At 38.5% G+C, this 25,242-nt stretch overlaps 1 protein-coding gene and 1 long non-coding RNA gene across 3 annotated transcripts; one reads left to right on the top strand and one right to left on the bottom strand.

Annotated features, from left to right (window-relative positions):
- Positions 1-22,106, bottom strand: LOC124265497 (F-box only protein 3-like). 2 transcript variants are annotated; one of them, XM_046700292.1, is made up of 12 exons: positions 22,082-22,106; positions 17,227-17,431; positions 16,457-16,546; positions 15,872-16,026; positions 13,843-13,960; positions 12,235-12,316; positions 11,009-11,180; positions 8,496-8,580; positions 6,696-6,821; positions 4,533-4,648; positions 1,443-1,556; positions 1-990 (listed from the first exon to the last, which is right to left on the bottom strand). In XM_046700292.1, exons 2-12 carry the CDS (start codon positions 17,313-17,315, stop codon positions 884-886), a joined length of 1,254 nt encoding a protein of 417 aa, XP_046556248.1. In that variant the 5' UTR covers positions 17,316-17,431; positions 22,082-22,106; the 3' UTR covers positions 1-883. The 2 variants fall into 2 exon arrangements, with proteins under 2 accessions (XP_046556248.1, XP_046556247.1); XM_046700291.1 differs by lacking the exon at positions 22,082-22,106 and adding an exon at positions 21,993-22,077.
- Positions 5,660-6,689, top strand: LOC124265498. The gene is made up of 3 exons (XR_006895467.1): positions 5,660-5,710; positions 5,814-6,009; positions 6,358-6,689. It is a non-coding gene; the product is annotated as an uncharacterized LOC124265498 (long non-coding RNA).
- Positions 22,107-25,242: the final 3,136 nt, after the last annotated feature.

Below are 25,242 nucleotides of genomic sequence, written 5' to 3'. Positions count from 1 at the left end.
TGAAATAGCTAAAGGCACATCCTGGTCTTTGTGTGTGCACAATTTCATGAAAGATACCTATTTATTGTTGGAGATAAAAAAATGATTACACAATTCAGACAGCCAGAGAAACAGATGGACGGATGGACAACTGCATTACTATATGCAAACACCACGATATTACATATTGCAGGAAGAGTGAGTGAGTTTAGTTGTACACCACACTCAGCAAAATTCCAGCTATATATGGTGACAGTCTGTAAATAACCGAGTCTGGACCAGACATTCCAGCGATCAACAGCATCAGCATCGATCTACACAACTGGGATACAATGACATCAGTCAACCAAGTCAGCGAGCCTGACCACCCAATCCTGTTTCATGGAGGAAGAGAAATTGTAGAATGAGGAAGGAAATCGTGAGCAGAGATAAGTGCAAGTGTCTTCCTGTACATTATGAGTCATGACCTCGATGTTTGTTGTCCTGTGTAACTCTGTCGGCTGGCTTCTGCTGCTTGTCTCCCTGTCCACATCAGTCCAGCACGCTCCAGGTTCTACTGAAACAACTGTATCCACTTCCATCCCATGTTTGGCCAGGTCACCACTCATTTCCCATCCTCACTTCAAACAAATGTAGCCTGGGTGTTCAGTAGCTATTTTAGAGGTACAGTCAAAAATTGCTGAATCAAACTTGTGCATGTCTCAAAGAAAATGTGTGACTTTATCAGTCATGTTTGGTTGTGTCAGATCTTGAATAACTCAAAGTATTTACACAGGTCCTTTCAACCTCGACACATTAGCATTTGACTGTGTAACACAGTATTTACACAGGTCCTTTCAACCTCGACACATTAGCATCTGACTATGTAACACAGTATGCAGGACAACTTGGAGCATCCTGCTATTTACAAATTCTTCTTTCGTTCTTCGACTCTCTCCTTCCGCTGCGCTGATGTTTCATAAGGTAGACATTTCATGTGAAACACAGGACATTCTATGCGGAATTCAGTGCCTGAAATATCATATCAAAAGAATGTTGAAAATCAAATGAGCTTGGGGCAGAATGTGACTGCTAATTTTTTTTATTTAAGTGGACTCGAAGCTTCAGTCCATTTTGATATGTCTTATCACTTGGTCTTTTCAACTTTTAGAAGGAAAATGGTACTAAGACAGAGGACGGACATGTAAAGGTTGAGTGGTGTGTTTACAAGGCCTGATTGTTGCAACATGAAAGAACTGTGTATTATAACGGAATGTCTGTTATAAGTGTTGTGGCTTTGAAACAGGATTCAAACCAAAGATGTGGTGGAAATTCAGTCTAGTGAGGGGATGATCATGGATGAACAAACCACAAAGGAAAACAAATCACAGCTGACGACATCTAGCTACAGGTATACAATATTGACAAAACATACCTGCCTCATCAACAGGAATACATGACAGTTCTGCTGACCTTCAACTCACCTTTTTCAAGATTGATCATGACAAAATGGCCTTTCATATTGCCATACGTTGTAGGGAATGTTGTTCCACTTTCCCAAGAAAATTCCTCCCCAGGAATCAGAACAGGGTTTTCACCTATATCAAAAGAAACAGGCATGTAACCATGGCAAATGAAGCACATATTAATCTGTAGCAACAGAAACAGATATCTAATTAAACTGCTAAGAAGAGTAATAGAATCAGGTTTTGGAAACTCTTCTAGCAATGGAAACAGAACAAGGTTTTGGAAACTTTTGTCACAACACTAACAGAATCAGGTGTTGGAAACTTTACAAGTTGGAACAGATTCAGATATAGCTGAGTCAACTAAGGGAGGTAACTCTTTAATTACCCACAACAGACTATAGAAGCTGGTGCAAATGGATCTAGAGATGACATTGTTCATGAGATATTAAAGCTGGATACATCTTTAAACATGAAGTACATTGCATGTGACATTGTGTGAGTCCCAGAACATGTTGGAATACATGGGAATGAGAGTGCAGATAATTGGCCAAATCCGGATTACAATTTCCTGAAGTTGATTTATTTAAATTTCAACCAAGTCCTAAAGATTTTGAAAATGTTTTATCGAAATCTGTTACAAGGATTTGGCAGCAGTTATGGGATACAGGAACAATGTACTACCGGCCGACATATGTACAAACTTAGACCATCTTTAAAATCTGGTCATAAAATTCGTTGTCGTAAAAGGCGTGATGAGGTCATTCTGTAACGTCTCAGACTTGGACACTGAGGGATACATGCTTACTGGAGTATTATAGATAAGATGGTCTCTTCTAAATGTGGCCATTGCAATTTGGAGATGCCTGAAAATATTGAACATTTTCTAATTACATAGTCTGGGCATAATAACATAAGACACAATCTCAGAAGTGCTATACTTGAGGTTGATGATATATTTTCTTTAGAAACGGTTTTGTGCCCCAATATCATATACAGGTCCGTGCAACGGGGCAATTTTAGATTTTGTCTTTTCATCTGGAAAATACGATGTAATGTAGACAGGCTCTCAAGTGGCTTAGACACATTTAGTTCTGTGATTTTAAATCATTTTAATGCTCTGTCATCTTAACCTACTGCATTATTAATGAATAAGTATTTCATGTTTCAGAAATGGAAGTGATTACTTAAGGTTTTTTAATCCGTAACACGAAGCAGAGGTTATTTGATATATGTATACATCTATCCAAATGAATATTAATGTTGTCGGTTCTTTTATGTTAACTAAACGATTCCTTTTGGCAATGAAATTACATATGATGTTTTATTAAGTCAAGTCAATGTGTTGGGTGCAAATAGGCCTCTTATTGGCCCATGTCGCCCTAAAACTATAAAACCAACCAACAACAACAGACCAAGCTCCTGTCCACCTAAATGATTGACTGTTTGTTTATTGTTTATTGCTGCTCTCAGCAATATTCCAGCTATATGGCGGAGTCTGTAAATAATCAAGCCTGGACCAGACAATCCAGTGATCAACAGCACGAGCATCGATCTCCGCAACTGGGACATGATGACATGTGTCAACCAAGTCAGCAAACCTGACCACCCAATCCTGTTAGCCTCTCCTCTTACAATAAGTATGGGTTGCTGAAGATCAATTCTAACCTGGATCTTCATGAGGTCTACCTGCATGAATAGACAGTGGTTTCTGACTTCATGCAGAATGTAACTGGTCACTATCAACAGAAGATTTAATGGTCCTCTGTATCCATTGTAAACAAATGGCATCCCATGTGACATTAGTAGGTTTGAAAATTGTGTAAAACTGGTCTCGCAATAATTAACACCAGCAGAAGTTTGAGCTAAAAACTTTCAAAGTGTAGAAATGATTCCATGTTTATGTATACAACAAGGTAACAAACATGCTAAAGGTATCTTTCAAGTTTTTACAAGATTTTAATTAAGTTTCCCATGAAACATAAATGTATTTAGTTCTCTATTCCAGAACAGATGTGGGCCAACAGCCCCTGGTACAACATTAGTTGGTCCATTACACATAAGAATGTACATTCATGTGTTACAGAGATGTACATGAGGTATGAGGAAGTTCACTTTACAACAGCATGTCTAAGCTGTGAGGCATGGTAAATGAAACAGGCTAAATTCCTAACAACAGATGTTTGGTTAGAAGACATGACTATATTACATTTTGTCACAGTAGGATATTCGTAATATTTCTTGGCAATGTATCGTTGACGAAGATTATCAAAAACTGTACAGATCAATAAAAAATGATATTCTGTCACCATATAGCCACAGTTACAGACTTTACAAAGTCTTTCATTCCTTCATTCCATAAAACATAAATGTATTCTGCGGCAATGTGGCTGTGAGAATGATGGTGATATCTTTGCAACAATAGGAACAAGAGTACAGGATGTATGTAACACAACACGTTTCGCTGATTCAGGAAGGTACTTTTAATAAAGTCTAGAGTACAGCTAACTGGATTGGCTCTGGTTCTGGCTCTGGTTCTGGCTTTGGCTCTGGCTCGGTTCCCTTTTCTGCTGTGTGCTGCTGGAGGAGTTGTTGGTTGTGCGTCAGTCGACCTGCTGTCTCACCGTTTCTTGCTCTCTCTCTCTCTCTAAAAAAACTCGTCTTTTTAAAGGCAGTGGATCGTGACCTCCGTTTTACCCTCGGTCACGTGGTCTTGACAGTTCTATCACGATTAGTCTCCGGCACTGGAGTGAGGACACTTCCCCCATAGCCTCTGGCTATCGCACCTGGTTATTTGGCACTTGACATATAACCCCTGTCTAAAGTGTCTGGTCATTGTCTTTCACCTACTGTTTTGGGCGATGTACTGTGACAGTGACCCATAATTTACTATGTAAGCTACGTCTTTTAACTGAGGGTCATAGATCGTAACTGTCCGAATAATCATGCCGTTTCCTGTATACGTGACCATCCTCATGGTAGCTTGACCCTCGTAACAGTTTTTCACAGTATAGCTGTGTTACATGTATATATTATAAATAGTTGCACAAATCAATTAATTTGTAAAAATTTGGATTACTGTGGACAGCCATAACTGATAATACTGACCTACTACCCCTGGTCCCTCCATAATTTCCTCATTCCCATCCATGTCGGTGATGGACCAGTACCGTGACAAAAGCTGACAAGATTCTTTCCTCGGGGCATCATCATGCATCTTCATCCTTCAAACAAACAAAGTGTGTCAAACAGGCAGCAGTGGATATCATATTGTATATCTGAAGAGGTAGTAAAGAAGTGGTATAAACTACTGGTGATAACAATCAGACTACCCCACGGCCCCTATTGTAGATGAATCTGCAGTGGATGTCATATTGTATATCTGAAGAGGTAGTAAAGAAGTGGTATAAACTACTAGTGATAACAACCAGACTACCCCACCGCCCCTATTGTAGATGAATCTGCAGTGGATATCATATTGTATATCTGAAGAGGTAGTAAAGAAGTGGTATAAACTACTAGTGATAACAACCAGACTACCCCACAGCCCCTATTGTAGATGAATCTGCAGTGGATATCATATTGTATATCTGAAGAGGTAGTAAAGAAGTGGTATAAACTACTAGTGATAACAACCAGACTACCCCCCTATTGTAGATGAATCTGCAGTGGATATCATATTGTATATCTGAAGAGGTAGTAAAGAAGTGGTATAAACTACTAGTGATAACAACCAGACTACCCCCTATTGTAGATGAATCTGCAGTGGATATCATATTGTATATCTGAAGAGGTAGTAAAGAAGTGGTATAAACTACTAGTGATAACAACCAGACTACCCCCTATTGTAGATGAATCTGCAGTGGATATCATATTGTATATCTGAAGAGGTAGTAAAGAAGTGGTATAAACTACTAGTGATAACAACCAGACTACCCCCTATTGTAGATGAATCTGCAGTGGATATCATATTGTATATCTGAAGAGGTAGTAAAGAAGTGGTATAAACTACTAGTGATAACAACCAGACTACCCCACCGCCCCTATTGTAGATGAATCTGCAGTGGATATCATATTGTATATCTGAAGAGGTAGTAAAGAAGTGGTATAAACTACTAGTGATAACAACCAGACTACCCCCCTATTGTAGATGAATCTGCAGTGGATATCATATTGTATATCTGAAGAGGTAGTAAAGAAGTGGTATAAACTACTAGTGATAACAACCAGACTACCCCCTATTGTAGATGAATCTGCAGTGGATATCATATTGTATATCTGAAGAGGTAGTAAAGAAGTGGTATAAACTACTAGTGATAACAACCAGACCCAACCAGACCCCTATTGTAGATGAATCTGCAGTGGATATCATATTGTATATCTGAAGAGGTAGTAAAGAAGTGGTATAAACTACTAGTGATAACAACCAGACTACCCCCCTATTGTAGATGAATCTGCAGTGGATATCATATTGTATATCTGAAGAGGTAGTAAAGAAGTGGTATAAACTACTAGTGATAACAACCAGACTACCCCCCTATTGTAGATGAATCTGCAGTGGATATCATATTGTATATCTGAAGAGGTAGTAAAGAAGTGGTATAAACTACCCCCCTATTGTAGATGAATCTGCAGTGGAACCAGACTAGTGGTATAAACCCAACCAGACTACCCCACAGCCCACTATTGTAGATGAATCTGCAGTGGATATCATATTGTATATCTGAAGAGGTAGTAAAGAAGTGGTATAAACTACTAGTGATAACAATCAGACTACCCCACCGCCCCTATTGTAGATGAATCTGCAGTGGATATCATATTGTATATCTGAAGAGGTAGTAAAGAAGTGGTATAAACTACTGGTGATAACAACCAGACTACCCCCCTATTGTAGATGAATCTGCAGTGGATGTTATATTGTATATCTGAAGAGGTAGTAAAGAAGTGGTATAAACTACTAGTGATAACAACCAGACTACCCCACCGGCCCTATTGTAGATGAATCTGCAGTGGATATTTATGTTCTTGATTCTCAAATATTGTAATTTTTATTACAATTTTTCATGTTCTTTGAACTTGTGGCAGGGACTGATTAAATTATTTTAGTTAAATAAACATTATATATGACGAGGAGGTACGTTTTATGTTCGAGTTGGAGGTGTACATGTTGGTCGGCAATAAAATTAGAAGGGTTAGTCTGGCAATGAGAAACACAAAAAATAAATGCTTCCCTTATGAAGTTACCAGGGAGAAAATGGTGCTTGTACTTACGTTATTCTGTAGACATAGAAGAAGCTTGGAGGATGCACAGTACTGAGGTCTGGCATGAAGCATGTGCCCACCTTCACTGTGAACATGTCTCTTGTAACTCTCACACAGTCAGGTACATCCAGGAATCTGCAACACAGACAATACAAACAAAATGTTTACACAGCAGTTTCTTTCTCTCACACAGTCAAATACATCCAGAAATCTGCAACACAGACAATACAAACAAAATGTTTACACAGCAGTTTGTTTCTCTCACACAGTCAGATACATCCAGAAATCTGCAACACAGACAATGCATGCAAAAGTTTACACAGCAGATTGTTTCTCTCACATGTTTCATGGCATGAAGATCACCAAGCTAAGAGTAACCACATTATATATCATTGAGTAAGAAGCCCTGAGTTCTGTACAGTGGAAGCTGTCTAAACCAGCATTCATCGGGACTGGAGAAAGAGTTCGCTTTAGACAGCATGCCGGATTGTAGAGCTGACACAGTTACCTACGACTAGAACTGATCTCATATTCACTTTTATTCACTTAATAACATAAACCATTCTCTTCCCACAGAGGTTACTTGTCATATCTTTCTATGAACCTCTGTTTTAATACGGCCATATTTCCCAGTTCTTGTAAAATCCCCTAGTGGCAAAAAGTCGCAACACGAATTATCTCCCTTTTTTCTATCTAATTAGAACACGTGTTACATCGACTTAGATCTAACTTGACTAATGCAAGTAAAAATGGGGCCACAAGACATTTAATGGCAAGCCTGTCCGTTGTCAATGAGGGCGATGGAGACGCCTTGATGTGGCATTTACATGACTGAGTTCTGTCTAGAAGAAACGTTTGAGCATCGCGCAGGGGAAGAGGTTCCCGTTTTCCCGAAGCATACGGAAATTCCCGAGGCCTTGCGAATGATCACTTTTGAAGCAACGTCACAGATTGCAGAACTAAATCTGATTGCAACCAATCACAAATCCTGAACACTCGCACCATGAAAGGGCCGTATTAGAACAGAGGTTAGTAGGAAGATATGACAAGACACCTCTGTGGGAAAAGAATGAACATAACCATGATAAATCAATTCATTATTTCCATGCACATTTTGAGGCTGTTTCTCGGGAACCTCTGTTTCTTCGTCGGAGGAAGAATGCACTGTGTCTTCTTCCTTGAGTGTTGCCATGAACATTTGTCCTCCCATTTGTCCTCCCACTCCTACGTGTTTTCTGTTTAACATCCCTCATGAGAGACATGTGTCAACTCACTAATTACATTACAAGTATACCCATACTGAACTAAGATTAAATTATCTTTGCCGGTGATGGCTGCCGCGATGCTCATAATCCCTTGTTATTTTAACGCAGGATTAATTGGTGACGATACACATCCGGCTGACTCCTCACCACTCTCCAGATTAGATAGCGCTGATTACCGTATAAATATATATTCGGGTGGCTCATTTCCATGCCGAGATTCGGAATAGACAGCTGCGAGATTGCAGAGTTTTTAAATGATAAGATAAATGTACTAGCTATGGACTGAGATTTTATGCCAGTGTTGACAACTAGCCCGGTTGGACAGTTGCCGGTTTTGACAGCTTCCACTGGATATGTTCTTGCATTAGATGTTTTTCGTCAAACACTTATTTTTGTCCCAATATTTGGCTATATATAATCCCGTCTATTTCAAAAGAGGATTTAAAAAGAAATTGGCTTCTCCTTTTCCTATAATTGCATAATCGCAAGCACTACACACCTTAGTAAACAGCACAAACATTGTGCCCGATTGGGCAGCACAGACCTGAAATGACATCCCTTTATTCTGTAGAAGATTTCTTTGTCCATGAGCTCTGCTAGTTCCTCCAGCCATTCCGTGTAGGTGTTACCTGTCATACAAACAAGTGACCAGTTTCTAACTGTTGAACCGTGGAATATCGTTTGTCTGTTCATTATTTATCTCTGAGGTCAACAATATTCCAGTTATGTACAGATGGCCTGTACACAACAGTCTCAACCAGATAATCCAGTGATACTATGGGCAATGTCCCATGGCTTCCGTGTACATTGACATACTGTTACCCAGTCTCCCTCATCCAGTAAGACAAGCCTAGGTTACTATGGGGACCTATTACAATAACAAGAAAAGTCCACATTCAAAACCTGTTAGCTTAAATATAAATTGAAACAGCTGAGTTTAGTTAGTGAGGTTTAATGCCAGTTTGAACAGTATTTCAGTCATATCGTCGCATCTCAACTTCGAGTGGGATGAAAGTGAGTGAGTGTGTTTAGTTTTTCGCCGCACTCAGCAATATTCTAGCGATATGGTGGCGGTCTGTAAATAATGGATGAGCATCAACCTGTGCAGTTGGGAACCGATGACATGTGTCAACCAAGTCAGCGAGCCTGACCACCCGATCCCGTTAGTCGCCTCTTACGACAAGCATGGGTTACTGAAGATCAGTATTCTAACCCGGACCTTCACGGGTGAGTGGGATGAAAGCCCAAAGTGAGGTAGGGTTTAGACATTTCACACTTCGCTGGAATCCACAAGCACAGGATGGTTCTAACAAATTTAGAACCTTGCTGGGCCAATATGTCCATGGCTCTGGGTCTTTTTAAATCATGCTTGAACAAGTTCAAATTCTCAAACCTACACAACAAAGCACCACACACCAAAGATGACAGCTCAAGCAATATGCAATAAAACTGGCTTTTCCACAGTTTTATTAGGAACAATGGAAGAGAAAGCTTGTGTGTTTTTCATAAGAATAACTTAAAAAATACTAATGGTTTTGCCATACTGCTCTTATTAGAAGCCAGTGTTTATCAAAGCCTAGATTACATTATTACAGTCTTGGTCTTACGAAGCCAATCGTATTGCAGAACATTCTCCAACCCAGAGTTGCTGCTGTCAGCCTAGTACCACTGCTACAGTCTATTCAAGATGCTGTGGGGCAGAGGGGTAGCCTAGTGGTTAAAGCATCCGCTTGTCACGCTGAAGACCCGGGTTCAATTCCCCAAGACCTGGGTACAATGTGGTATCCCCCACCGTGATATTGCTAAATGAGACAAAAAACCATACTCACTCACTCTCTCAAGATATTGAATATGTTTTCCATCTGTTTCATTTCTGTCACATTTAAATTTGTTATGAAATGTTTAACACTTAGAAACAACCCTAAAACGTCAATTTCCAGAAAAAATTCAGTTCATATTTATCCTTTGTTTACACTGGTTTTATGTGTCCATGTGCAGTAAAGGAAGAGCTAGTGGAACTGTCACTCTGGTGTGTAATGCTACATTATTAACGTTCCTCACTGTCACAGTCTGTATAACCATGCAATGAAATACCTACAGCACACTGAAAGGCTTGTATTAGGACCTGTCTCTTATTTCAGAATATGGGTGTTTGTTTACAAGTGAAAGACAAGTCCTGCCTAGTCCAGCGTTGTGGTCAACAGAGCATAAAATGCTTCTTGTGTAAAATAGAGAGAGCAGAGCTGAATAAGTTCAGGGGTTATCAGGTATTGCTTGCAAAGAATGCTTTAGAAAATATAACCTAATGAGGGAATGTGAAACCACGATCCCAGGTTCTGACATGCTTTAGGCACAGGGACTGGAGCCCATTAGGCAGCTGGGTCATCAACGCTCTGATTGTGGAATTCAGTAAATACACACAGCATACAGAGTTTGAAATATCAAAAATTGCCAGGACCACATCAGAACCCCTCTCATTTAAAAAACTGCAGCTTATTGTGAAAAATATACTGACACATGAAAAATCCTCCAAGTCAAAAGGACCCATACAAATTTGAAACTATGGCCTGACATAAGATTGACATGCTACAGGCCAGCTGCTTATGTTGAATACTGGTACGGCGTTGGGGTGACATGCTACATCTTTGTCAAGATACAGAACAGTGTTTCACAGACAGAGCATGAAAACAGCTTAGATATGAGCAAGTCCAGTTTAACTTCTTGGTTAGCATACAAAATCTTGAAGTTCATTGATATTCACTAAACATAGGTTATTTTCCTGACATAAGTCTTGAATTGAGAGTTAAAACTCTTTTACTTAAAAAGATGTTAAAATGAACATATCTAATGTACAATTGTCAAAGAGGTACACAAAGTATGAGGTCTAAATTGTCTAGATTGTCTATACTTTAATTTTTTTGGATGCCACGATGGCCGAGTTGGTTGGATTGCTGACTTTTTGTGCTGGCTATGGTTGCATCACTCAGAGAGTGGGGGCTTGAATCTTAGATGGGATTCAACCCCCAAAAGTACTAGAATCCGGACTTTCAAACAAACCACATATGAATGCATCCAGATCATCATCTTTGGAATCTCCATCTGCACAAGGAAAGAATATCTGTCCGTTGGGAATCCCATACTCCTCCCTGAAGCTCATCAGCTGACAGCGCTGTGTCATGCAGCAGTAGGTGATGGGAGTGCAGCCGGGGAAGGGGGAATCGTCTTCAACCTGACAACAAGCATGGTTCACACTTCACATATTTATGTAACAGGTTACTGTTTCCATCTGGGAAAATACACCAGTGGAAAGTTATCCCTTGGGATTGTTTTCTTATCCATTACACAAGACCATCTGGGAGCCTTGTAGTAGTGTCACTTTTTCCGCTAATTAAGCCATGGCTTGGTTCTAGCAAGAAGAAAAACAAAACTCAGACACATCTAGCCCCAGCCTTGCAGATTTCTGCATTGCTTCAATATAAGGCAATGGTAGAGTTCACACAAAAATAATACAAAAAAATTGGGCTCACTTCCATCTGTGTGTTATGAACAGTCTCATGCTATACACTGACTATATACCGACATGTGTTACTTCTACATTGGGGCGGTGGGGTAGCCTAGTGGTTAAGGCGTTTACTCGTCACGCCAAAGACTCGGGTTCGATTCCCCACATGGGTACAATGTGTGAAGCCAATTTCTGGTGTCCCCTGCCATGATATTGCTGGAATATTGCTAAAAGCGGCGTAAAACCAAACTCACTCACTCACTCACTACTTCTACACTGTATGGATAGATCTGGATGTATAGCTGCATAGAGTGAAACAGACCAGGGCCCTGTTTCACAAAGCTATCGTAGCGCTACGACTATCGTAAGTCAATGTTCCAGGAGGTAGGAATGCTATGAGGAACGTTATGAGATCTTAGGCTTATGTGTGCTTTGTGAAAAGGGGCCCTGGCACAAATTAACAGAACATTTTTAGTTGAGTCCCAGAATTTTGATTTTGTAAAAGTAAACAGAGAGTTAACAATCCAACCCAAACAGCCAAAGAGGCTTCCATAAGAGTCCGAATACAGCTAGTCTGGAAACCTTTAATGTTAAATACTGTAACTGAATCTAAACATGGCTTACTTGCACAAAACAATTCCAAGCTTAGTACTGACTACCCAAGTCTATGTTAGAGCATGGGAGTTATGATCATGATATCATGGAGACTGCTTTGAGGAAGTGAGCCATGACACTACTTTAAGCTGCTTTACCTTAGAATCAATACAGAGAAACAACTTACACTGAAATTCTCAGCAATAGTTTTGCAATCCAAGAGCTTTTCTGATCTGAAGTGAGTTGATATTGCAATACAGCCAAGCAGCCTGAAAAACACACATCCTGCAGTACTGACATCTGTCGATCAAAGTGTAGAAATAATTCAGTATTACTACAGACCTATTGGAGCACTGAGTCATCATTGTTTGATACTTAGGAGGCAGACTGATGGCACACTTGTTGAAAGTAGGATCTAGTGGAACTCCGACTCATACTGTGATTAGATCTTGGATGGGGATTACCACACAAGAAAAGGTTTCAGTTTGACCATGTGTCATTAGTGTGTCATTACCTTCTGTTATGTCTGGGTTCTATACTCACAGCCAATAGTTTGAATACTGAGGTGATAATGCAGACACCGTGAAGATCCGGGTTAGAATTGGTCTTCAGTAACCCATGCTTGTTGTAAGAGGTATCCAACGGATTGGATTGTCAGGCTCGCTGACTTGGTTGACACATGTCATCATGCCATTGATCACTGGATTGTCTGGTCCAGACCCAGTTATTTACAGACCACCATCATATATACAGAATATTGCTGAGTGCAGTGTTAATCAAACAAACGATAATGCAGGCCGTTTTAGAGGCTTTTTAAGGTCCAATAAGTAATTTAAAGGCCCTTTAGAAACACACATAAACAGCTGAATAAACATGAGATTGGTTGAATGTGGGACCAACAATAAAGGGAAATAACTCATTGTTTGCTATAAGTGTTGGGCCTTTTCAGGGCTTAAATGAATTTAGGGCCTATTTAGGGTAAAATATTCAAATTTCAGGCTTTTTCAAGCCTGTGTGAACCCTGAGTGTGCATTATAACATGACAATCTATGCACAAAACCTACAATTACTTCTTTGTGCTGATGTTATATTTTACACTAAAATCATTGATTTCTTTAAAAAAACAGTTTTAATAAGGACATTTCCTGGACCAGTTAGAACTGGTTTAAGAACTGAACCCAATTTTTAGATGCTGTTTCATGAGTCATGAGATGTGTTGATATGAATGAGAATTTTATTAATACCAGATGTGAGTAAAAGTCTGATTCTAGAAGAATACAAGAATACAGGAAGAATTTTCCTAACATCGGAACTATTTCTCCCAGAAATCCAAAACTCACAGAAGCATAATATACTAGATAATGTGACCAAATATTAACTTCACTTGACCACAAATAACAATTTGTTTTTTTGCAAATAACCTTTATCAATGCCATTTCTATTCATCATCAAAATACACATATCAAAACATTTCAGTAGTTTGGCACTACTGTACCACGGTAAAGTTTAATGTGGATATTTATTTGACTGACTGGTGAATTCCACTGGACCTGGGCATCGGGCAATGGTTTTTTTTAACCCCTGTGTGAGTCATGTAAGCATATATTAATGAATTCATAAGAATATTTCAAAGTTTTACTAAGATTCCTAGTGCCACAAAGGACACTTATTGTACAAAGCAATGTTAACAATGCTATGTTGATTCCATGTTAGAGTATGGGAAATACGATCATCTTAGCGCTAAAATTGCTTTGCACAACTAGGCCATGTACAGTTTATATATGAATCTACTTACCCTGGGCCTGCCCCTTGTTTCTGCCCATTATAAATCTTAAGGGAACACCTCATATCATCTGGGAAGCGGCAGCCCAGTTTACTCTCCGCCTCTCGTAACTGCTCCTCAGTGGCAGGAGCTGAGAAATTCAGAAAGTAACATCAGAAGATCTAACAACAGTGGGTAGATTGACATTAATATGGCAAAATCAGCCACATTAAGTGACAGAAACCTCTATTTTTGTCTTTCTTTCAAAACAAAGCAGGTTGTCACTAAGGGTCAGGGATCTGGTGGCTCTGATCTGAAGAGGACACCTCCATGGCATTTTAGTGTGCAAACAATTGTGAAATTCTTCAAAGGCATTTAGAAGTTGGTGTAGTAATACAAGACAAATCTTATGGATAACAATAAGATGTAAAAACATACCCTATCACTGTATTCTTCTCTTTCATCTCACTGCATTGTTTGTACATACTTAATTATATCCCCTTCCCCTTGCGCTTGTATATACTTATTTACATATCTGGCTTCCTGTACATCAGTATATACTGAACATCATTGAAAACGCACCATTTATAAAAGTTCAGAGTATTAAAAGCATGTGTAAAGAATTGATATTTTTTGAGTGGATAATAACAGATGGACGACTGACAAAAACAACAACACAGAAAAGATGCTCATTTATTGAAATGTTCCACAGTCAGAAAGGATCAAACACATGTGGGGTCAAATCGAAAGGTCGTCGCGAAAGACTTTGACCAATTTCTTCCCACAAGTGCTCCATGGGGGATACATCTGGCGACTGTGCTGGTCAATGAATAACCTCGATGTGTTGCTGGGCCAGATACTGCATGGAAAGTCTTGTTGTGTGTGCCCGTGCGTTGTCCTGTTGAAAGGTATGGACATCTTGGTGGTGATTGAAGACAGATACGATGTGGTTCTGAAGAATCTGCTCACGGTATTAAAGGGCATTAACTCTCCATTGACAGACATGAAGGCAGTCCTGTGATTGTAATTTATTCCATCCCAGACCATGACACTCACACCACCAAAAGGTCTGCCTGAACCACACATTCATCAGCATTACGTTCACCACGTCTACGCCAAACAAGTAATCGGCTGTCAGCATTACGTAGATGAAGACGTGACTCGTCAGTGATTACCACACCATGCCATGTCTGTCAGTCAGAATTGGTCCAACGTAAGGACGTCGAGCATGGAGCCCTGTAGCGTGTAGACGGTGTCGCATGGAGTCAGCGCTGATGACCCCCACGTCAACCTTGAACTAGTACAGACGTCCTTGCAGTCGGCAGTGTTCAATCACTGATATGGACATGGTCAATATGGCAATCCTGATGGAGCGTCGTAACACATTGTTGCCAAGGTAATTGAAGGTCACAGGTGCTGCCTGTCTACTGATGTCGTCTATAAAGCCTAACGATGGTGGAGTGGCCAAGTCCAAGTTGTCGAGCAATATCCCTGCTGCTGGTGCCAACCTGAATCATGCCTAGTGCACGTTCTCATTCGTGAGGTGTTAACCTCGGCATCTCTGTCCTCGTTTCATAATCGTTAGTGAAGCAATGAGAATTGGTTCTCATACACCTGCTTTTAACGTCATAGTCAGTATGATTTCAGAATGAAATTTGCGCTTTTTTCATGGCGTGGCTGCATGTGGCTGCATTTTAGAATTAAGAGTCATACTGTGGACAGGAATTTGTTTCTAAAGCATTTTTTCAACTGGACATGCCCTTCGACTTCATGTTAGTTATATTCATTGATCATTGTCATGCTGAAATCCATCTTGATGAAAATATGGACAATTTTAGACTGGTGCGTTTTCAATGATGTTCAGTATATATACTGTATTGTTCACTATGATCATTATCCACCTGAAGAGGGGCAAGAACTAGCCCAGAAACATTGCGTAAAATAAATCAAAAATTTGTTATCCAAAAGATTTGTTTAACAATTGTGAAGTATACTAGTTTTAATAAAGATATATACACATGTAGCCACTGATATAGACACACACAGAGATGTCTATACTTACGCAGGAGAGTGCTAGTGATGACTTTGTCATACTTCTTCAGGTAACCCATGATCTTGTTCCATGCTGTGCGAATCCTTATATAGACACCAAGGACATCACCATAGTTTCCATAATATTTGAGAAACAACTCTTTCCATGTACTGTCCTCAGGGCACCTGTAATGGAAATACAGAGAAGTACAGAGCTGCATAAGCAGCATAACTTCGATGGAAATACAGAAACACAAGGACAAAATCTGGAAATACAGAGATGAATATGAAGGAACTTCTATTGAAATCCAGAGATAGATCAGGAGGAAGTTCATGGTAGTGATGTCACAACTGTTTTCATAAGCAGAAAGTGCTGAGATGAAAATACCAAGGTTTCTCGTTTCAAGATTTATGCCCTTGTTGACAAGCACTTGCATCATTTGATGGTTATCTTGTACCTGTAATGGACGTTTATCAGTTATGTCATGCTGTTATCACAATAACCAGTTAGAGTTGTGTGTTATTGTGACGTCACATCAGACCCAAGAGTTCATGCCCCCAAGTGAGCGAAAGTTTCTACAGATGCCATGTTCATGTGGTCAGTGGTGAGACTTACTCCTGAAGCATGAAGCATTTGTCACACTGTATTTTCCAGAGAGAATCATCAGTAGCTACATTGCAGAACAGGTTGTTGACAAGGGACAAGCTGAAATAAGACAGATGGGGCAATAATTAAGATTGTTCAGAAATGGCCTTTGGACCTTCCTACAAGATATATATCGTTGCTCCATCTCTAAAACCAGTGAATTTTATTTCACCTTGAGTGAGTGGGGTAATAAGCAGCTGATAGTTATAAAATCTGCCCCCTTGCTTCTCTTAGAGATGGATAATATTTTTTTCAATTCTGAATCTCTAGTATTATCTTAGTGCCATCATCATAGTGATGCATGACAATCACCCATTAAATGTCTCACAAATGGACTTCAGACACAGGCCACCCAAGATTCCAATGTGAAGACAAATATGTACTGCGATTAAAAACTGTGGTAGACAACTATTCTGTGAATGATGTGGGCTAACATACCCTCTCAGGGGGACAATATTTTACTGGATTTCAACCCCCATCAAGGGTATTTTCACTAACAATCTCAGTTGATTATCATGTACTACCATTTTATAAAATATTTAACTATATACATCAAAATATAAGGATTAATTCTATTTCTTTTTAAAAAATGGACTACTTAAGACTTTAGGTACCCTAGATCCCTTGGGGAGACAAGATACAGAATATCTCTTTTTATTGACAATGAAATGACATAGATCTATCTGAACCCAAAACCCTTTTCTAAACTAAGTCCCATCCCTGATTTGAACCATACTCACTTGACCAGATCTTTGTAGTCCACATGTTGAAACACCTGAAGAAGTATCTCAGATGGGAAGTGCAACAGAGTGGATGACCCACAGGCCATCCTGGCAGGAGTTCTTCAACCCAGGAGCCTGTACTAATCCTCACAACTCACACACAGTGAATGAGTCGTGTCATCCATTACGGCACCATCCCACGAACTGCTTCTCCTGCAATATACTGCAATTGCAGCAACAAAAATGACTATATGAGAATATGAAGTCATTTCTTTCAATCGTAAACAAAATCTTACATGGAGTAAATAATTTAATGCTGTTTAGTTATCAAGATAACTCATGCCTTCCGTGATGATGTTGGATATACATACATGTTACAGATTCTGCTTTGAAAGTCTGCACATAAACACATAAGTTGGACCATGTTGGAATGAGTAAGTTGTATATACAGCTGACTGAACGATATCTCTATGACACCATGACTCATAATCTATTGTGGGAGGAGAGTTCAAAATGATGGAGGTCTTTTGCCTTTAGGACTTCATTGAGTATGGTGTTTACTGATACTAATCGAAAAGGATAGAATCAAGGCAAAATCTGTTAAAACTGATACTAGTCATGCACATAGAAAAGGATAGAATCAAGGCAAAATCTGAGTTAAGTTTTTATTGTCCAGGATTCATGCACATAGACCAGACAATCCAGTGATCATAACTCTTGAGCACATTATTTGGGAACCGATGACATGTAGATGTCATCGAGCCTGACCACAAGTAGCCACTTCACGACAAGACGTCGCCTTTTGGAAGCACATGTGAAGACCTATTCACCCCGGCTTGAAGGTGCTGCATATCTGGGCCACAAGTACACTGTGGATGTGTATGTGCATGAAGGTATAGGTGGTTGTGTTGGGTAGTGATGGTGTAGATAAGGGGGCACACAAAAATCATTGTTTCTTTGTCATGATAGAACAGTTTTACTAGTTAACAATTTACCTCTTAATGTTCATAACCAGGTACATTTTATTACATGTAATGCTTAAACTTGGAATAAAGCAAAATACTGTATAATATGCAGCAAGATCAAGTACTATTAAGTATTAGTTACCATTGAATAGGCATAATATATCATTTCATATCACAAGGTATCAAATTCATGATACATACACTTTGGTAAGAAATCCACTATGCAGTAAATACAATACATATCACGAATATAGCGTAATGAATCTACAAATTACTTTTTTTCACAAATACAATAAAAAGTCAGTAATTGATGTATTATTCATTACATTTGGTGAAAAAAATTAAAAAAATTAAAAAATATATTCCATCTTTGTCACACTAAATATTGTTACTTGTTCCCAACTCTTGGTAAAATGTTTTCATTATTTTCAAGTAACAAACTTGATGTTTGGAATAAACTAAAACTAAAACCTGTTGTTTAGCAACATCGTGTTTAGATTGCATTGTCTTGCCTATACCAGAGATACAGATAAGCTGCGTATCTGTGTAAATTACGCAAATACTTATGTGAAAACTCAATTCCTATTATGTCTATTGCATACTAGTACGCTTGAGTTTTTGTAAATACTCAATAAATGTGATCTTACATGCGTACACACAAAAATGTCAAATCTTAGCTTGTGTACTGGTGGATAGATAAAATAACTGAGGTAATTTGAGAGGTTCTATTTCAGGACATGAACTTAGCAACTTGCAGTCTTCCTTATCGTTTCTCATATTACAAATCAAATATAAATGACAAACACTAACATTTAAACTTTATTATATTTTAAAATTAATGGAAAATGGCAAAATACCCAATTGACTTTGAGTGAGGTGAGTACAATTTATTTGGTTACTTAAAGGAAAATTAGGATTGAGATGAACACAAGGAAGTACATAACTCAATCAGGGGTTCAAAAATCCCATCGCCCGACGCCCGGGACAAGTCAGTTTTCATTTCAGGCAATCAAATAATGGTATCTTACTTGTCCGTGGGCTACTAGATAATTTCCACTTATGGTTTCAAACTGCAAATAAACTTGGATTTAATTTCATATCTGCTCAAAATGTAGCTTTTAAATTTCGCAATGATGATAAAGTAGAGTTATCTTTCTCTGCTATTTATCACTTTCCAATAAATAGTTCAGTAAACATCAAATACCATGTTGACTTATTCTTTCATAATTACATCATCATGATTATGTCATTAAATCAGGACAAGTGGAAAATTTGTCAGGACAAGTGACTTTCTTAAAGTCACTTGCCCTGTGGCAAGTGGCTTTTTAAAATAATTTTGAACCCCTGTCAATGACCCAAACAGTTATCTGTAGCTCTGCTACACTATATACTGTCATATGATGTTACATGTTGTACTGAGTGCTCCTGTCAATCAGTCATTATCATGCTCTGTAGGGGCCAGTGGCTCCTGTACATGAATAAAACATCATGTACCCATGTACACTGACTTACAAAGCATAATGTGATGTAATTGTGTTGTAGCGATATATCAGCCAAACAATACATCCTGTAGAAGTCTGTTTCTTAACAATGAATACATAGCCATCGATGGAACACATGCTAGTGTAATAATTACTTTATTGTCAATTCATCCCATATAATTTTGAACTCGCATCACAGCCACCATGTCCATAATGTTAGAAGACTACAACTGTCAAAGACAAGAACAATCTTACGTTATGATGCTGATCTGGTTCTAAAGAGTGTAAGGGACTGTTCATAAGTTATGGCTAGGGGGTTGATGATGATATTTATGGAGAAGCATGTACAATGTCAATGACCTTACCCTCCCCCCCAACAAAAAAATGTAAAAAAATTATGCACAAAGTAAGGGACAGTCATGTACAAAATCAGTGACACCCCCCCTTACTGAGCAGTACATGTGTACAAATTGATGACACCTTGGACACACGCCCCCTGCATACCTCCCACAGAACAAAATGGGTGACCCACATAAATTATAAAGGGTCCCTAATTCCGATCTCATGTCACAATAACATGACTTCAAAAATGCTGCCCAGATAACGTGTTTACAGTACACTGACAAGTGAAGCTGATGACATATTTGCACTTATTTATTTATATGACATATTTGTTTATAACCTTGGTTATTCATCAATAATGGGTAATAATAATCATTGCACAGATAAAAGGGTTCATGGCCGGGAAGGCTAAAATCACGACGCTTCTCGGTTCAATGAGCGTAGCCTTCGCGGTACTTGCAATGCAATGTTATGGCTGAATGAACATGGCGCACCTCACTCGGAGGCTCTGACAAATTACAAAGAAAACAGGATTAATGGGGATGCTCTTTAATTTGGGCACATCTAAAAATATAAATAAAGTTATTTACACATTTTCACGTCTATTCTTCATTACACATTTTCTTTAATTTGACATTAGATAGTTCATTTTGAGGAGTCTTTCCTAAAAGATAAATGTATACCTTACGAGTTTAAATCTTTAAATATGTTTCTGTTTATGTATGCTGATGATCTTGTAATATTTTCTGAATCTGTTGAAACGTTGCAAACACAGATGAATTTGTTGTCAGCTTATTCCAGACGGTGGGAACTTGAAGTAAATATTGCTAAAACAAAAATAATGGTCTTCAGAAGAGTTGGTAAAGTTAAATCGTCAGAACATTGGTTATATATAATCGGAATAGTTTTTAATTATAATAACCGATTCTCAAAGGCACAGTTGCAATTGTCTGAACAGGGTAGGAAGGCCCTTTTTTTAATTTACAATAATATACGGTCTCTCTCTCTCAACCTGGAATCTTTTTTATTTGTCTTTGATTGTTATGTTGGTAGTATACTATCTTATGCGTCTGAGATATGGGGATATAATAAAGGCTTAAATATTGAAAGGTTGCATTTGGATTTTTGTAAAAGGTTATTAGGAGTTAAGAAATCAACATGTAATTCAATGGTTTATGTCGAGTTAGGTCGTTATCCGCTCGTATTTAAAAGGCAATATAGCATGATTAAATATTGGTGTAAACTTCTTGTGTCTGAAAATAGCATTTTACGGGGTTGTTATGAGTATTTGTATGAGGACCCGTGGTGTAAAAAATTGGACGTATCATGTTAAACACATTTTGTCAAACACTGGATTAAGTGAAATATGGTTAAGGCAGGATTACTTCTAGATTATGAAACAAAGAAAAAATGATCAGGCTATTCAGTTTATCTTTAGTGAGCTGTCCAACTCATCGAAATTGCAATTTATAAAAATATTATTAACCAGTGTACAGATAACGGTAATACTATAACAATGTTTTGAAAGGAAATCTATCTACTCCCGACATGGATTATGCTTCCCGGCACCGTATCTTTAGCTTTGGCGGTACTCCCCCTTGGAAATTAGCTCTCCCGGGAATTACGAAATATACATTTTAGCCTTCCTGGGACATCTGAAAAATAAATTTTAGCCTTCCGTATCGTTCATAACATAAGCATTCAATACTGGTTAATGGTTGAATTTAGTTTACATGTTTCCTAGATTAAATTATATGTCATTTACAGTAATCAACTGAATAGCAAGCCTGATATAACACAAGTTTACACAGCAAAATTTTCCACTGCTAAATTGCAGGCAAGTCTTACATTGAAACCAACGTGGATCTATATATAATATAGCGACATACTAACTGCAAATAACACTGTCATTGACAGTTTCAACACCACACTGTTTACAAATTGTCTAGATTGTGTACGTATTCATGCTTCTAATACGTTGACAGGTTTGAGCGACTCTTCTCCGGGGTCAAGTCCGGGTCTCGACTAGACTGAACGGCAGAATACTGAGTTATGTCGTGAACCCAAACACCCTAACATACACACCTGACAAATCCAGTTCGGTGATGTGGGGATAAAAATAATACACAAATGTAGAGTTATCTTCCCTTATCTAAATGTCATTCATGACTCGTCTCTTTCCCTTATCTACGCTCGTCATTCCATTCGTCACCACTCGCCTCTTTCCGTAACCTCCATTCGTGACCAACTCGTGTTATTCCGGGACAAGCCGAATAGCGACTCGTGCCCCTCTGGAAGGATTTCATATTGGCACATATCAACGATAACTCTATCCCTGTTTGATTCCAACGTTTCTTAATATCACCGAAGCACTCGTACATTGTATTGCTGGTTTTTTTACTTATTCATTTCAAAGAATTAAACCTCTTTGATACAACTAAAAGGAGAAAGACATATGTTAAAGACATATTCTAAAGTAATTATTACCAGCTGTTCACCTTATATTTCAAATTTAATAATTACAAATGGCAATTGTTTTATTGAAAATACGATAAATATAAAATAAATTCAGATACAATAAATCCCAAAGCAGATAATTAAAAAATGATTTTAGAATATTTCACAAACTGAACATTCGTGTACTCACACATAACCTTGCTGTCCCTGGTGGAATTTTTAAAAAATTCGCTGAAAAAATATGAATGACCAAAACAATGTCCAATGACCAAAACAATGTCAGACTAAATATCCACAGAAATGTGAAATATAAGTCCAATGTTAAAGATTAAAGTTGATTAGTTACATACAGATATAATATTATTGTTTTGTAACTCGTAGCGATTTATAATTGCATTTCCTAAAATGTTGGAAGCGCACCTACAATCTCCAAAACAAGCCCCGCAAGATCGTCTGAAATACACTCAATTGGCCCCATGAGAGCCACTATGTCAACTAACGCACGTTCGTGTATTTGAATCTCTATTCGTCCATGGCACTATCCTTACTAAAGTCTACACGAGGCAACACAGTTCTGTTAGCTACGTTCATTGTGCTTTCAAAACGACAATATATATTTTTCATTATTTTTTAAACAAACACATAATGCCATAACCGATTTAAATACTGGGGATTATATTTATCAAAGCACGGCAGTCATTACGCACGTTCTGATTGGTTTGTCGTATTTTCGCACATAACAAGCATCGAGACGGGAGTCGTCTTTGAGGTTACGGAAAGAGGCGAGTGGTGACGAATGTCGTCATTCCTGACACACTCGTGTTATTTCGGGGCAAGCATGCACAAATCGAATTTAGTTAGACTGTCGTACATTCCTTGAAGAATGTATTTGTTCCCATCCTCATAGCCCTTACTTCGGCGACAATCATGTCAGACGTGGTTTTCTGTCATAAATGTATAGTATTCATTTTAGAGCCAGATCATAATTTATGACTTGGCGGGGGTGGGGGTGATAATTTTTATGGAGAAGCATGTATAATGTGAATGCCCCCTCCCCCCCTAATTTACGTACAAACTATATGCGTGTCATGTGTAACATCAATGACACCTCCTTGCTGTACATGTGTACAAAATTGATGACACCCTCCCACCCCCACCCCACCCCCGAACAAAATGGGTGACGACACCTTAAAGGGCAAGTGTACACGAAAATAAACTTTTTTGTCTTTCACCTTTTCATCATGAAAAATGTTTGTCAAGTATTTTTATATCCAAACCCGTACATATATCAGAAGTATTTTTTGCGTTATATCAATTCATATTTTCAACATTTACCGAGAGTTCTGTGTCCACAATAAACACACCATGGCTTATGTCCCTTGGAAATGACGTCATTGGTGCCCAAATGATAAACGAATGACGTCGTTAGTCCTTATTTGACCCATTTCACGTGGTGCAGGTATAGGTGCGGTTCTTGTGTCTCGATGCGCAGGCTACTGTTTTAATCCAGCTGTTGCCTGGCCGTCAGCTGGCTATGTCATCAGTTCTACACTGTAATGACGTTGCAGTTTGAAAAAACGTATACATTGTACCAAATGTGTTACCACGTAACCAAATTGTATAACATTCAACCTGTGTCGGTCGCCTTTTCAACGGTATCTTTTTTCACAAAAACTAAAATGTGCACTACATGTAGCTTGCCATCGGCGAATGTGCCGGCATTCTACGTTTGTTACTAAAATTCCTACTTAAATCGTACAGTATGTCCCTCCTCTTCCACCTTCACTTTGATATCGATACCATATCCATGTACATCACGAAAATAAATGCAATTTGCACTTTTGAACTCTGTTTGAAATTCGTTTTTCTATATCATCCGCTCATTGTAGTTCAAATACATGTATACTGAAAATTACATGTATCGTAAATCTCGCCAGTTTTGACACATTACTACATCACCACTCACTGCGTTTTGCGTGTCTTAATTCAAATGTCAAACTTTACTGGGAAAAATGAATTTAAAAGAAAAAGACCTATCATTGTGATCAGCGGTAGTTTTGTTGCTGTATTCATGATCAAATCACTAATGCTCGTTCTGAAACATTGTCGATGAACCGAGAATCGCTGAGAATGTTCTGGAAATACGCTTGCAAACACAATTAACGTCAAAATGAATTTTCAGCCATTTTACAGAGTGTTTATAAAATCACGTCACGTGTATGTCGGCTCTATTTCGCCCATAAAATCAATTGTATATAGTTCAACACCATCTTCCTGACACGAATCCCTGAATTTCTCATACAGTTCAAAATAAACTGACAAATGATCTTTGTCACCAATAAGTGTTTCAGTGAAATCGAACGAAATATACCAGATGCCGCGCTGGGAAAGGACCACTTGTTTGAAATGTAAACAAAGCCAATCTCAGATTTTACACTGTGTATCCGCTCGCCTACCACCAACCCGTAGCCATACATTGTGAACGGTCCCTAATTCCGATCTCATGTCTCAATGACATATTATATAATATGCATTATTTGTAAATATTTTTATGTACAAACTTGATGATACCCCCACCAAAATGGTCCATGTGTGAACATTAAAAACATCAATCATATAACTATCAATAATATGGACCATTACAATACACACACACGCACATGTACAAAACTGGCACTCGGCATAAGTCCATTTTGACCAACCGGACCGAAAATGCATATAAGCCATATCAGCCCTAGGGCCGAAAATCCATATCACCACCAACAAATTCAGAGGGGGGCAGGACGAAC

The sequence above is a fragment of the Haliotis rubra genome, unplaced genomic scaffold, assembly GCF_003918875.1.
Source record: "Haliotis rubra isolate DU_JTF1 unplaced genomic scaffold, ASM391887v1 Scf98, whole genome shotgun sequence".
NCBI classification, from domain to species: domain Eukaryota; kingdom Metazoa; phylum Mollusca; class Gastropoda; order Lepetellida; family Haliotidae; genus Haliotis; species Haliotis rubra.
The sequence above is the reverse complement of the archived record's forward strand: the minus strand, read 5'-3'. Positions and strand labels throughout refer to the sequence as shown.

Bases quoted from the DNA above. Each gene is read 5' to 3' on its own strand.
- LOC124265497 (XM_046700292.1), bottom strand. From the start codon at position 17,315: ATGGCCTGTGGGTCATCCACTCTGTTGCACTTCCCATCTGAGATACTT. The intron at 16,547-17,226 runs GTGAGTATGGTT...GTCTTATTTCAG, and splicing joins GACTACAAAGATCTGGTCAA to CTTGTCCCTTGTCAACAACC. The intron at 6,822-8,495 runs GTCTGTGCTGCC...TCTGTGTTGCAG, and splicing joins ATAAAGGGATGTCATTTCAG to ATTCCTGGATGTACCTGACT.